This window comes from Erigeron canadensis, chromosome 6 (genome assembly GCF_010389155.1).
Source record: "Erigeron canadensis isolate Cc75 chromosome 6, C_canadensis_v1, whole genome shotgun sequence".
NCBI lineage: Eukaryota > Viridiplantae > Streptophyta > Magnoliopsida > Asterales > Asteraceae > Erigeron > Erigeron canadensis.
Window position 1 is genome coordinate 36,559,993 of NC_057766.1, and position 14,884 is coordinate 36,574,876.

Sequence of the window (14,884 nt, forward strand, 5' to 3'; positions counted from 1 at the left end):
TAGGCAAGTCAAGAATGTTGAATTAAGGGACACGTGGTCAAAACAGTTGACACATCTTGGTTTCTCCCTTATTCATGTCTCGTGACAACATACAAGTAGTTATTTACTTTAGGCCTTATAAGTTATAAGTTATCCCGAGAAAGGCCAGTTCTGGCAAACAAGTATGTTTGATTGTTTGTTCCGCAAATAGGTCTGCTTGGGTAACTAATGAGCGGGTCAAAGGCAGAATGGGTTGTCCAACAACAATGTGTATCATCCACTTTCTTAAGAGTTAATAAATGATTAATGTGTTAAGTATGATCACAAATATTATATTATCATGACACGAATAATGGCAACATGAATCAGGATATGACACAACAGAAACTTGAAATATTACTGCTTGAGGAGAATAAACAGTTGTTACAACCATACAGAATGATAAATAACAACTGGGAAGCGGGCTTTCGTTTAGAATAAACAGTTGCTACAACCTTACAAAAAGATGAATAACAACAGAAAAAGGGAACAATGAGCACCCGATTTTCAAATGGCAGACATGTATCAAGCCAGATCAGAGGAGAACACCTTCTCTACTTTGAGCACGAGATAGAGGAAGCCAGCTAATGACAAGACCAGTGCTGCAAGCATAAGAAATAACATGGCTTGTAGCGAGATGTATGGACTCAAAAAGAATACAACTGCTATTGAAGCACTCTGCCAGAGCTTGAGTTGAGCAAAAGTTCCTTCCTGTTCATGTGAACAATGAAAGAAGGTATTAGGATAAACAATCACATACACACTAATCATTGCGAGTAGTGGGATTAAAGAAAAGGAAGTAATATCCATACCACAACAAATGATAAATCTACTACATATAAGCACTACTGGTCTAGACTGTGCTGTAAAACTTGTACATTATGGTAAGTTAATTAAAATAGTGGTACTAATATCATTTCCCTTAAAGAAATGGGTGTTGGGACAAACAATTAGAAGTGGTAAAAACTAGCACAAATCCAAGTCAATATTGTCTATCAATCACAACCAGTTAGACTGAGGTGGGAAAATGGGTGGGTCATATGATTGGATGATGGCTTAAACGGGTAAATGTAACATTCGCGAATTTTGACCTATTTGACAATGTGATTAATTGTAACACTCGTGGTGATGGACCCGTTGACTTTCGTTAATTATGCAGGTAACATTTGCCTTTTCTTTTCGGATTCATCCTTCATGTGTATAACTCGTGTTTCTAGTAGACTAAATGTGGCGAAATCAGAAAATAGACTAATTCCCAGAGTAATAGTCTAAATAGACAGAGTGAGACTAATTCTTGGAGTAATAGTCTAAGTGCTGGAACCCCACACCCCCTTATCTTAGACTTATTTCCCTTCCACCCATCTCATTCTATTTTACATTTCTCTCTCTACACTCTCTTTTCTCCTCCTCCTCTCTAGAATCCAAGAACCAAAACACCTTCTTAACATTTGTTGTAGATTTTCAGATTTTTAGGCTTGGGTTATCATCAAAAGTGTTAGTAAATTATGTTATAATAATAATATCCTTCAAAAGTCCAAGATTTACTTGGTTTTAAAGTGTTCGTCCTCCTCCTAGCTCCAAATTCGGATTTTATGTTTGTAGGACGAATTGGTAAGTGAAACCTAACTTAATTTCTCCATTTCATGTCATTAAACATGTTTCCTAGTCAAATCTTATGGGTTCTTGCTTGATTTCGGGTCAAAAACGGATTTGGGTCAATTTAGGGTTTCATTAGGGTTTTGGTTGAATTTGAGGTGAATCCGGATTTGTATGATGTTATGAATCGAATCTATGATAGGGATTTTGTTTGTTTATGTCAAATGATGTTTCAAAACATGTCTTGAACCTTCGTTGGTCGACTATGGGGTCAAAATGGGTGTTTTTGGGTCATTTATGGTGATGAACTGCTGCCGTTGGGTGCAGATTCTTCTCACTGCGGCGCAGTGGGAAGGGTCAGACCCCACTGCGGCGCAGTGGCATTTTTCTGGTCACAAGTCAATTTCAAACGCTTATAACTTTTGATCCGTAAGTCCGTTTTAGGCGTATGACCTATCGTTGGAATCGTGAGAGAGTCTACTTTATCATGGTATAATCCTTATAGCTTGAATCCACTGCCATTTTCAAAAATGATGTGATAAAGTGCCCTTGTTCATATTCGGTTGAACCAATAAGAGACTTTAGGGTTGTGACGTAACCGAGTTAAGTCCCAATTGCCCTCTAAGGTTGATTTGCTTTTCTAAAACCTACTTAGGGTTTGACACGTGATATATGTTTATAGGTGGTGCACGCTAAGCGATTGTTGGACGTTATAACTCGATTATAACATGTACATAGCTTGCACATCTAACGCTAAGGTAAGTTTCGTAAACCCTCCCTACTTAATTGAGATTCGGGCTGAAAAGTGTACGTGTTTGTTATTGTTGTTTAATCGATTAATTGATTGTTTGATTAACGTATTGACTTGTTGCTCGGTTAATTATGCTTCCATTTATGAATACTTGTTGTGGTTTGGGTAGTTGTACATACATGGAAGACTGTTATACTTTCAATGAATAGGAGATGTGGTGGGAAGGCTGCGGGTGACCCTATATATAAGCATCAATGATTCCTTGAAATTAGAATCGTAAGAAGTGTATGTGTATTGTATTGTTGATTGATGGAAAACGTTTTGATAAGGATCGGGACATAGGATCTCGCATGATAACATTTTCCCCCTTAACGTATTATAGATTTGTGATGGTGATAACGATTAAGTCCATGTTGATGGCAAAACGATAAGCCCACGATTTGTGGCATAACTTTGTTGTTAACGATATTGTTTACATGTATATTGAATATGAATGCTTAGTTGTAACGTAACGTTGATATTACGCATTTGAAATATATGTAAGTCGTGTCGTGATATTACGCATTTGAAATATATGTAAGTCGTGCCTGGAACGTATTTTACGCATTTGAAATATATGTAAGTCGTGCCTGGAACGTAGTTTACGCATTTGAAATATATGTAAGTCGTGCTTGAAACGTATTATACGCATCGTTTATCATGTAAGTCGTACCGGTTTATCGCGCATTATTTATTATGTAAGTCGTGCCATTATAACTATAATTGAACGTAAACGTTGACTTGTATTGATTTGTGATAACGTGAAACCTTTTAGGGTTTCCTTGGAACGTGATTAAGTATTCAAATCCTCGTATATCGTTAACGGTTGTTATCCCGACATACTTGTTTCCTATCACTTGTCCCTACGAACTCACCAACTTTATGTTGACGCGTGTTAGTACACTTTTCAGGTGACAGGTTAGCTCAAAGATGTATTGGATGATTGATTGCCTGATTTTGCTAGAATTGGATTTGGACTTGGACTTCTTGGATCCGTGATTCATTATTCCCGATTAGGGTTTATGCTTAGATGTGATCCGGTTGCTTGCACTACTAAATGGTTCGTATGGATTTACTTGATCCTTTTATGCATTTAGTTTACTCTACATAATTTCCATGTCGTGCTGTGCTTTTCTTGTGATACCCCATGATTCCGCCTTGTTGGGGTGTTACAAAATGGTATCAGAGCCGAGGTTGTAGAGAATTAGGTGGATCGACCTAGCCTATAGCCATTGCACCCACTTTTCATAATTAGCATGCATGATAGGAAATTTTGTGTGCAACGTGGATTGTATGATGCATAAAACGTATTTAAACGGAGTTCGTAGGGATTTTTCGTGACTTGATGACTTGGTTGTTACGTGATGACTTGATTGACGTATGTGTTAGTGTCGGGATACACCGTGACTGCCGAATGAACGTTAACGTATATCCTTATAGTTTTATTGTTTAACCCTAGCAAAGTGAAACGATGGCATTAACGGAGTATGACACTCGGTAACCCTAGAGGCGCCTGATCAACAAATCTATGGTTACCCTATGTCATATAAAGTTAGTGACCTCGTGGATTGCGCATTGTGAATGAAGTATAGTAGGTAACCCGGTATGCTTAATGAGTATTGGTTAGGTGGAGGGTTAGCCACTGGTACACCCTGTATACATACCCGACCAATCCTTAGAGAACATAACAGAACCGAATCCCGACATCCATTCAAGATATTAACGGTGTGGAGGGTTAGCCGCTGGTACACCCTGTATACATACACCTTTAAGGTATTGAATGTTGAGTTTAAGATTCGGACTATGCTTTACCCGCCTTGTTAGTGACTTGACCCCTTTATATGTTTGTATGCAATGGTTTGAAATCGTGGAATTGATTTAGAATTGAATGAAAATGGTAATGTTTTACCTCGCTATATTTGAACTTGAACGTTGATTTGAATATTCGGTCGTGGTTGAATTGGAATTGTTTGATTTGTTAGAATGCAAAGAGAATGTTGATAACATAGTTTATTGGCATGATAATTTCCCCTTAGAAATACGTGTCCTTGTAATGACTTAGGATAACCTAAGTTGGATTGTTGTTATATGGTGATTGATTGTGAATGCTTGTATGGGAATTGTGAGGGTTAACTTGGAAATCCAACTTGTGTGTTCGATGAAAGATGGATAAACCATGCAGAGCTAACGTGAATTATAGGCGCCAAGACGAGTAAGAGAAACCGGTTGATCAAGGAAATCGAAGAAGTAGAGGCGGTAGAGGTGGTCGTAAAGGTCGTAGTAATCGTGAAGGACCTTAGAGAATTGAGTAGGTTAAACACCAAAATGTCTACCATCAATCGTCGTGCCATTCTTTGAATGTCGTTCCGATTAATGCTCGAAATCCGCCGATGGCCCGAGGTACTTGTTATGAGTGTGGTAGTCATAAGCACCACTGAAATGAGTGCCCCAACCTTATCGGTCAACAACAAGCTCAACAACAACTTACTCCCCATGGAAGAACTTTTACAGTAATTGCGGCCGAAACTCGTGTTGATCCTAAACGTCGTTGCAAATACTTTTCTTCTCAACGATCAATGTACCACCGTTCTATTTGACTCTGGTGTCGATTCTAGCCTTGTTTCCAACGATTCCGTGCCTTGAGTGATACTAACCTTAGTCCATTGTCGTATTACTTGAACTTGAAATGGTAAATGACGGATTAACAAAAATTGACCAAGTTGTCTTTAATTGTACGTTAGAATTGTGGAATCACCCGTTTCGCATAGGCCTAGTTCCTTTTGATATCGGTAGTTTTGACGGGGTTTTGAGAATGGACTGGATGTCGACAATGAATGCAGTCATAGATTGCGGTAGTAAAGTAATGAGGATTCCGATAGAAAATGGCGAAGAGTTAGTGGTTCAAGGCGAGACGACCGAGCCATGGGAAGGAAAAATATATAATGTCAATGCCACGAAAGTCGAACTAAAAGTCGTGCCCGTGTTTAATGAATTCATGGACGTATTTCCGGATGACCTACCGGGTTTGCCTCCCTCTCGTCAACGTGATATATGAATTTATCTTATTCCTAATGCCTCTCCCGTGGCCAAAGCACCCTACCGCTTAGCCTTAACCGAAATACAAGAGTTGGCTACATAACTCAAAGAACTTCTTGAAAAGGAGTTTCATACGCCCTAGTCATCCTCCGTAGAGCACACCGATCTTACTTGTCATGAAGAAAGACGACTCCTCCGAATATGAATCGATTATAGAGAATTAAACAAACTCACAGTCAAAAATCGTTATCTCTTTTTCCTAGAATTGATGATCTATTTGATCAACTCCATTGTGCTCGCTTCTTTTCCAATATTGATTCGCGGTTGAGTTACCACCAATTTCGCGTCTATGAAGATAATATTCCCAAGATGGCCTTTCGAACAGGTTATAAACGCTTTAAATTCGCGGTTATGCCTTTTGGGTTGACCAATGCATCGACGGTGTTCATGGACTTGATGAACCCGGTGTGTCGACCCTACTTGGATAAGTTTGTCATTTGTCTTCATCGATGACATCCTTGTCTATTCCAGGACGAATGAAGATCATTTGAAACGTTTGGAGAAAGTTTTAGAGTTACCCCGGGGAGAGAAAATCGTATGCCAAGCGTGAATTTTGGCTCGAAGAGGTTCACTTTCTTGGTCACGTAGTGAGCAAGGAAGGAATTCAAGTGGACCCAAGTACAATTGAAACGGTGAAAAATTTGAGACGACCCCAGACGCCACCCGGGATTCACCAACTCTTTAGTTGCGGGTTATATTAGACGATCCATTAAGGGCTTTTTGAAGATCGCCCAACCCCTAACTTTATTGACTCAATGAGAATGACGTTTGATTGTAGTGAGAAGCAAGATCAAGCCTTCCAATTGTTGAAAGACAAGTGGTGCGATGCACCAATCTTAAGCTTGCCCGAAGGAGCCGATGATTTTGTCGTTTATTGTGATGCATCCAAGCAAGGGTTGTGTTTTGATGTAACGGGGTAAAGTGATTGCGTTATCCGGCCTCACCCGGGTAAGGAAAACGTTGTAGCCGATGCCTTGAGCTGAAAGGAGCATGTAAAAGAGACGGATTAGAACCATAAGCTTTACCGTGCAAAGGAGTTTTCGTGACTCCATCACTGAAGCACAAAGGTTGGCAACTAGACTGGGAACTTCATCAACGAAGCATTCATGGCTTCGAAGAACGATTTGATAGAAAAGACGATGGCGGTTTATACTTGGTTGAACGATTATGGATCCCCATTTTTGGTGGGCTTGGATGAAACTGATGAATGAAGCACATAACTCGGCATACTCGATTAACTCGGGGTCCGACAAGATGTAATTTGACATGAGAGACTTGTATTGGTGGCTGGAAATGAAGAAAGACATTACAAAGTATGCTAGTGAATGTATCACTTGTTTATAAGTAAAGACCGACCACAAGAGACCACCCGGTTTACTAGTTCAACCGGTAACACCGGCGTGGAGATGAGAGCGAATTACCATGAACTTCATCACGAAGTTACCTAGAACGAGTAGTGGTCGGGACACCAATTGGGTGATAGTTGATCGGTTGACGCGTGTTAGTACACTTTTCAGGTGACAGGTTAGCTCAAAGATGTATTGGATGATTGATTGCCTGATTTTGCTAGAATTCGATTTGGACTTGGACTTCTTGGATCCGTGATTCATTATTCCCGATTAGGGTTTATGCTTAGATGTGATCCGGTTGCTTGCACTACTAAATGGTTCGTATGGATTTACTTGATCCTTTTATGCATTTAGTTTACTCTACATAATTTCCATGTCGTGTTGTGCTTTTCTTGTGATACCCCATGATTCCGCCTTGTTGGGGTGTTACAGGTAAAGTTTTAGCACAGCATCAATTACAAACAATTAAGATCAGGTCAAACCAGAAAAAGAAACTATAACATTGAGTGTAATTACCAGGGCTACAACTATAACAGCAATCTAACTTTTCAAATAAGACGATAAGGAAATATTTGTATGCATACCAATTTACTGATTCATTTTGGCCGACTTTAGCCCATTTTACCCATTTCCATTTTTGCTATTTTTTATTTTTATCTAGCTGACCCATAAAAGATTGATAAAATAACCCAGATCAAGGCAATTTTCACGACTCTGATGTAAACTCACTGTACAACCAATGCTACCAGCTCTTGTTCGCAGTTGCCTAGTTGGGGCCATGGGTCATGCAATATCATGAGAAATGACCAGATGATCAAATGGTTGCTTTAGAAGGAAGTTAATTACCATGTTATGCTTAAAGAGCATTGCCAGCAAAGCATTAAGTTGTGTCATAAGCACACCATCACCAATTCCCCATATCGCCGCAATGAGGAGTGGATATACTACGCTAAGGATGCCAGTAGGTTCACTATAAATGAGGCGCGGCAAAATGAAAAGATCAGAAACCTGAGGAAGAAGAAGAAATATAGAGATCCAATATCTACTTACACATAAAGGTTAACTGGAAAATAACCTGTAATTTAACAACCAGATCAGTATACCACCCTGAAGAACTGCTCCACCAGAAACGATCAAAGTGATAGAAGTGAGACCTGAGGTGAACCGACCAGCCGCTAGAGAACACTATTACATGTTATATGGGCCATGAGTAAGTTAAAATGAAGATCATAAGCCGTTCAAAGAAAAAAAAAAGATTAATCATGTAAAATTATTGAGGTGGCGGCCAAGATATGCGGGACAGGTGGGTTGGGTAATGGATCATAATTGGTAGTATTTGTGCAGCTCAAACTGAGTTGGGCAAACCCGCAAATGTGATAAACATGAATAGAAAAAACTATATTATTAAAAGAATAATTTTTTAATTAAAATAAAGAGATTCTGGAAGTTTTATGCATTTGAAATACAACTTGTGAAAGGCGACTTTCAACTCATTAACCCATATCTTTCTGAATTAAAACTTTTAGTTCAGCCCATCTAATGGTTAAAGATTAATAAAAATCTCAAATCAGCCTCTTCAAAAGGAAACCTACATTGTTCCCCACTTATGGGCTGAATATTACATCATAGGAACTAGGAAGGACATCTTATACAAAAGCTACTTACAATTGCATCAAAAAGCCCATATACAGCCATAGCACCGCCAACGCCGGACTCTCCAAGAGACGGTTGAACGTAATACTTCGTAAACTCAGCCCTTCAACGATGGGTGGAAACCAGATTTACTTGAAGAAGAATGAAATGAATAATTACAACAATAGCATCATAAGTTGACTGATCCTTACCATACAAATGCTTGTTGTAGACCAGAAAATGCTATAAGTGGGACGATCAGTAACAGCCTCAAGTCACACAAAGGCGTTATCACTTGCTTCCACAAAGATACTAAGGCAGTATAGAAACTATAGGAAGAATCTATCTCTCCCTCTGTTTCTTCACCATCCCTTTTCTTTAAAAAAGCCATCAGAACAGTTCCCAGTGTCATGCTACCCAGAAAGACAGTAAAAAGTAATGTTGTGCCACTGGTACTTCCCTCCTGCAAAAATTATTGGTATTAAAGTTCATCGTATCATCTTCATATACAACAAGGTCCTTTTTTGGTAATTATGGTGTCCGACCTATGGCCAACTAAACCAAGAAGTCCGAGTCCACCACCACCAAACTCGAACAGAGGAAAGCTCTCCCAAAAGGAGACTGGCGTGGCCACACCCCAGGTTATCATTTTTAAATTCCCTTTTCTTTCTTTTTTTTGGCATTGGCCAAGCTTTGAACATTAGAATACTAATTCTTCATGGTTATTTCAATGTCAATGACCACCTTAACAAATCTTGTCAGTGTATACAAGTAAAATGTTGGTCTTGACGGATGTCACACTTGAAGATTCATAATATGTCAGCTTAAGCACGTCAAGAATCTTATCACAAACTCATGAAGAGAAGTGTTGAAGATATATACTGTTAATGAAAAAAGGGCACCTATAATGTAGACAACAAAACTATTTGTTCCCTAAATTTTTAGCCTGAAAGACCAAACCAACTGGCTAAACTATGTCGTATTGGAATTTAGTTACTCAATGTGTATTATCTTGACAAGTTTTATAACAAGGGGACAATTTCATATATGCCATTGTTAATCTCTAAAATATCATAAATGCCCAACTGACAATAATCGCATATATGAAATTTCCCCAATAACAAAAGACTTATTGATATATTCTGGTCATGATATAAAACTGAATTCACATTAGAGGAGAAAACTTTATCCCTCTGATGAACATAAAAGTGATAACTGTTGTGTGTTGATGTATAATAGAATAGAATCTCCCATTTATTTTTCTGTTGACTGTAAAATCGTCATGACAAATTTTCAATTTCAGCACTATACTTCTTAGAAGCCAGTCTATAGGAGCATAAGGATAACTTTCAGTTGTAGAGACGCTTACCGCTCCATCCTTCAACAGAGCAAGAGTCAAAAGATTTCCAACGAGCTGACAATTTTATACAAAAAGAAAGATTAATTAATTTCAATACTACTCAAATTTTGGAGCAAAAAACTAGTTAAATTTGGTCAGTGGAGGTTAAAAACTGCACCTGGTGACCAGCGAAAATTCCCCAAAATTCGCCATTGAAGTGCCCAATAACAGTTCCTTCATGTAGCTTGTGATCATTTGCCTGACTACGTGCAGTGGAAGTAAGATATGTACCCTGATATGTAAAGACAAACTCAAATAGTAAGCAACAAATATACTAGTTGATCACGGGAGTACTGTAAACATCTTGCAGCACCAGTGTCGGTCCTCTTAAAGTTTTGTATCATTGAGGTCATATTGAAAGCTTTATGAGCTAATTCGAGTTTATTAAATATACATACCTCCCCAACCCATAAAATAGCAGCAGCAAACCCCAGGTACAAGGAAGCTGGCACCATTGTATACCTATGAGAGAGGGCAATGACAGAATCCAAAAAATGTTACAAATTGACTGCAGACTTCTAATTGTGATACAAAGGGATATTCATTATTAGCACAGTAATATCATATTTTTGGAAAATGATCCCACATTTGAGTGACCACCACGAAATCTAATGCTTGGCATACTGAAAAACTGAAAAATGTAGGCTAAAAAAGTACTTGAATTGAGTTTGGGCATTATAAGATTGCATCATAGAAGATTCAAACAGGGGACTAAGTAGCAGTTTTCCAGGAATACTAATTACCAGGATGGTTTTAAATTCGCAGCTATGTACAGCCAATAACCTGTCGTACCAAGGAGCAGAGAGTTCTTTGACCCGAGCTTTCTAACCACCGTAGAGGCAAACAGTGAAGAAACAGTGAACGATGTATACAATATACCGAGTGAGATCGTTCCAATATCTCCATCCTATAATAACACGACATCTGATTATTGCATAGGAAAGTATTTAAATAGTTGGAGCAGTTTAGAATGTATAACCAGTTGATATCATAATCATATGATGTCCTTGACAATTGCAATACACTCCTTAAATACATTAGACACTTGGCAAATATATGTGTGTGTGTGTGTGTGTGTGTGGTTGATTCCTAAACATCGACATAGCTTGATTCATTAATCGCCATATCAGAATAAGTACAATACAATGGTAAGTATAGCATCTAGACCATGAGATCAAAGTAGCAAAGACAGTACGACTCTCCATTACCCACAATTGTGCTGCAATCATATCTTATTCTTCTGGTTACATTGCTTCTAAAGAAAACAATAAACACAAAAGCACTAGAAGTACTTTGGCTATCGAATCAACTCCTTTTTTGGTATCCTGGCAATTATTGGCTTGGGAGTCTCCAGTGGAGACTCATGTTCAATCCTAAAAGGCAGCAAATTTAGGGTCAACCCTCAGGTGCATAGCTTAGTTGGTTCCGGAGTATAGCATTTTGCGACTGTGCTCGTGTTTCCTGTTATGGGTGGACACTGATGAGGTAGTTTGGACCATTAGGCTGAACAGAGTGGAGTGACGAATCCATCGCCTGCTAGTTGCTGGCTACACCACCCCTGCTAGGCTACCTGGCAAAGAAACTTCTCTGAGCGACTTCTGCACATCACCGGTCACATCTCTTTCTCTCTCTTTGACTATCTACCAAGCCATTCTCTCTCTTTGACTATCTACCAAGCCATTCTCTCTCTCTCTCTCTCTTACTTTTTCACTCCCCAACCAATCACCTAGAGCCACTTGTCGGAAGTCCCCCCACCCAACTAGATAGCCCCACTCCCACTTTATTGAAGGGGCTACCTAAGGCAACCCAACATGCCACATGATACAAGTTACCCAACATGGAGCTATTCCACCCCTCATAACCTTAGTTAGCTTGTCACCAGGGCCAGGCATGTGAACTGGTCAGCGTTGAAGATTATCAACGTGTTGCAAACGAGAATCTTAAAATTCAATACTACTTGCTAGTGTTCACAACGTCATTGACATCAAACAGTCAAGGTATCAAAAAGACCTGGTCATCTAAACTTAATGTAGATTTATAAATAAAAAAAAACAATTATCTGTATGATATACAACATACTCTAAAGTCTACTGACAGAAATATATAACTGAGTCAAATAAACAGATAATTGGAAGATGCAAGTCACACAGTTTGACTTTTAAGGTCAAACATAATAATAATAATTTTCTCAGATAATTTTCAAATTGATATGGATTTGTAACCAATTAATTAGATTAAAATTTATTAATGAGTGACTATAATTAATTAGTAAAAATGAGAAAGGGGACTGACAGTATTAAGTGTGCTCTGCAGATTCTGAGCAGCACCATATGCCAAAAAAATCAACAGAAAGGCCCAACTTAGAATATGAATATCTCTCCAATGATTAACCGTTTGATCATGATGACCAACCAGTGGTGATTCTTCATCTGTAGCCATCCAATTCTTCCTTGCTTCCTCCAACTGATATTGACACCGGCCAATTGGTGACACTACTGACTAAGCTGGTATAATCATGCGGATATATATAGATATAATCGATGTGTATGTATATATGAAAACAGAAAGTGGAAGTGCCGGCGAGAGCGGAATATGGTTTTTAATTAATTACTCCGTATTATTTATTCATGGTATCTCAAGAATCTGATACAAGACAAGTATCTTAAGAATCTGGCGTCAAGTGTGAGGGAACCTATGTCTGTGTGTGTGTGAGATATAGAATTTGCTTTATAAGTCCCTACAAATTCTATATAAAATCTGAATGGCTGAATTCTAAAAAAAAAATCAAAAACATTCCGTTAAATTTCATTCTTCCAGATTTTAATTTCTTCAAAAAAATTCATTTTTTCCAAAAACATTATATAAACCAAACACGCCCTGAAAGTTCAATTGTTGCACTTGATATTTTGGTATAAGATTAAAAGGGACCAAATAGTTATTAGCCATGTTTTATAGGGGTGAAACTTATACTTTACCATTAACCAGTTTAGTTGTTATTTGTTTTGTATCTAGTATTTGTTATTTCGGTTGGTGGAAAAAAAGACGAAATAATCTTGTCTGCTACCTGATAGATTGCCAAGTTATAGCAATTAGCAAATAAACAAATACAACTTTGTAGACTAAAACTAGTTTACTACAAAAAAGAGTTCAACTTGTTAGAACATGAACACAAAAAACATACAAGATCACGAATAAGCGCAACGGAAGAAATCGATCACATTAATTAACAAAGAGAGAATTGAGACGTGTACCTTATATGCAAAGATCCAATAAGAAAATAATAATAAGATTATTATTTATGCTTAGGGTTTAAAAGCAAAACCCCTCCACGATCGCACACTAGACACCCCGAATAATGTATGCTAGTACCCCGATCATGAACCTAAACAACCCTTTGTTTAAAACCCTTAAACTAAAAGTCGAAACCGAAAACCCTTAGAGAAGGGGTAGTTCGGCCGAAACAAGAGAAGAGGAGAGAAGGAGGAGATAATTACTTTGTAATTGTGTGTGAAAAAACCTTAAGCTTAACCCTCTATTTATAGGACAATATTAGGTTAACTTTTATTGAAGATTAAGCAAACATCAAGACTATGGAAAACCTTAATGTGGCCGGCCTCTCCTAATGGACTTAGGTCCAAGTCCACTTTCCAATTTTCACATTTTAATCCTCCTTTTTAATTAATTAAATATAATTAATCCTTTAATTATGGTTAATTAATTATTTCGTGATCAAACTAATTAATATATTACTTTAATATATCAATTGTTATTATCGGGTTACCGTGTCATTTCGTGTGACCCCGTAGGCTTAAATTATTCCCGGTCATGCAACTTATAATAATATGATCATATGCCAACACAACTAATACCGGTCCACACATGAATTAAAAATGTTCGGAGTATTAATCACCTGAGATATTTGTTTTTCTTTATAGATGTTTGACAAGTAGTCAAAGTTTGAGCGGAAGTGAATGTTTTTCAAATCGGGTTAATTTGTTCGGTAAGTTTGAGCTTAAAGAAAATGATACAGAAGTTCACACTAATAAACTTAGAATAAAAACATTTTAGCATATTTACGTAGTTTAATGTATTGTAAGATCAAACTAGTTTGGTAAGCTACGGATATTTCGAGCTGCTTATCTTTTACGAGCTTGCTTATTTAAATACGCTCCAAATAAAGTTTTTTAACTGACACTTAAAAAAAGAAAAACACTCAAAACATATAAACTGCTCTTAACAGAACATAGGCATAAATTGGGAGTTAGGAATTAGGATAGTAGTATGGCTGTATGGCAAATCTAGTTACGGACTTACGGTTCATATCATAAATGTGGCCCAAACACACAGCCCAAATGTCCGGGCCGCATAGCCAGAAGCCAGTGACCCATTTTTATGCGCACCTTCCATTCCAATTCATGGAAGGGGCTTATGGCCTAGACATGTATAAACTTTTCCAAAATGGTCAATTTGATAGAATGGTATAGAATTTATTAAAAACAAAAAAACAGCTTATTTAGACAGCTACACATGGATTTTCTAAACAAGTCAAACATATTTTACGAAGTCCATTCATTAGTAAGAAATAGTGTTAAACAATTAAAAGTTGACATGTGACAAGTTCTGTATTAGATTACTTTGAGATCTTGTTTCTCACCCTCTTATTTTCAAATCTAAACCATTCTCGTCAGGTCATCAGTGGTGAATTACTGAATTTGTGTGGTCTTTTGTACATCTTGATAATTTGAATGGTGGGTCTAACACATATGCAAGCTTTAAATCCAAATGAAGTATTAAGATTTATGTTTTTGGAATATATGGATTTAGTTGAATACGAATAGGACATTTCAAAGTTTGGGTGCATCGAAAGACGACTCCTTAAATATTTTGGAAATTTAGTAGGGTCCCTATTTTATTTTCACGTGTCCTCCTTTGCTTACCATTCAATTTTCGACCCATTTGTGCTACATATAGGTACGTGTCAACCTTTAATTGGTTATTTTCATT

At 37.7% G+C, this 14,884-nt stretch overlaps 1 protein-coding gene across 1 annotated transcript; it reads right to left on the reverse strand.

Annotated features, from left to right (window-relative positions):
• Nucleotides 1-352: 352 nt before the first annotated feature.
• LOC122603468 (UNC93-like protein 3) lies at nt 353-12,577 on the reverse strand. The gene is made up of 10 exons (XM_043776179.1): nt 12,173-12,577; nt 10,624-10,787; nt 10,279-10,342; nt 9,999-10,112; nt 9,851-9,895; nt 8,694-8,944; nt 8,515-8,605; nt 7,925-8,034; nt 7,696-7,819; nt 353-729 (listed from the first exon to the last, which is right to left on the reverse strand). Exons 1-10 carry the CDS (start codon nt 12,317-12,319, stop codon nt 544-546), a joined length of 1,296 nt encoding a protein of 431 aa, XP_043632114.1. The 5' UTR covers nt 12,320-12,577; the 3' UTR covers nt 353-543.
• Nucleotides 12,578-14,884: the final 2,307 nt, after the last annotated feature.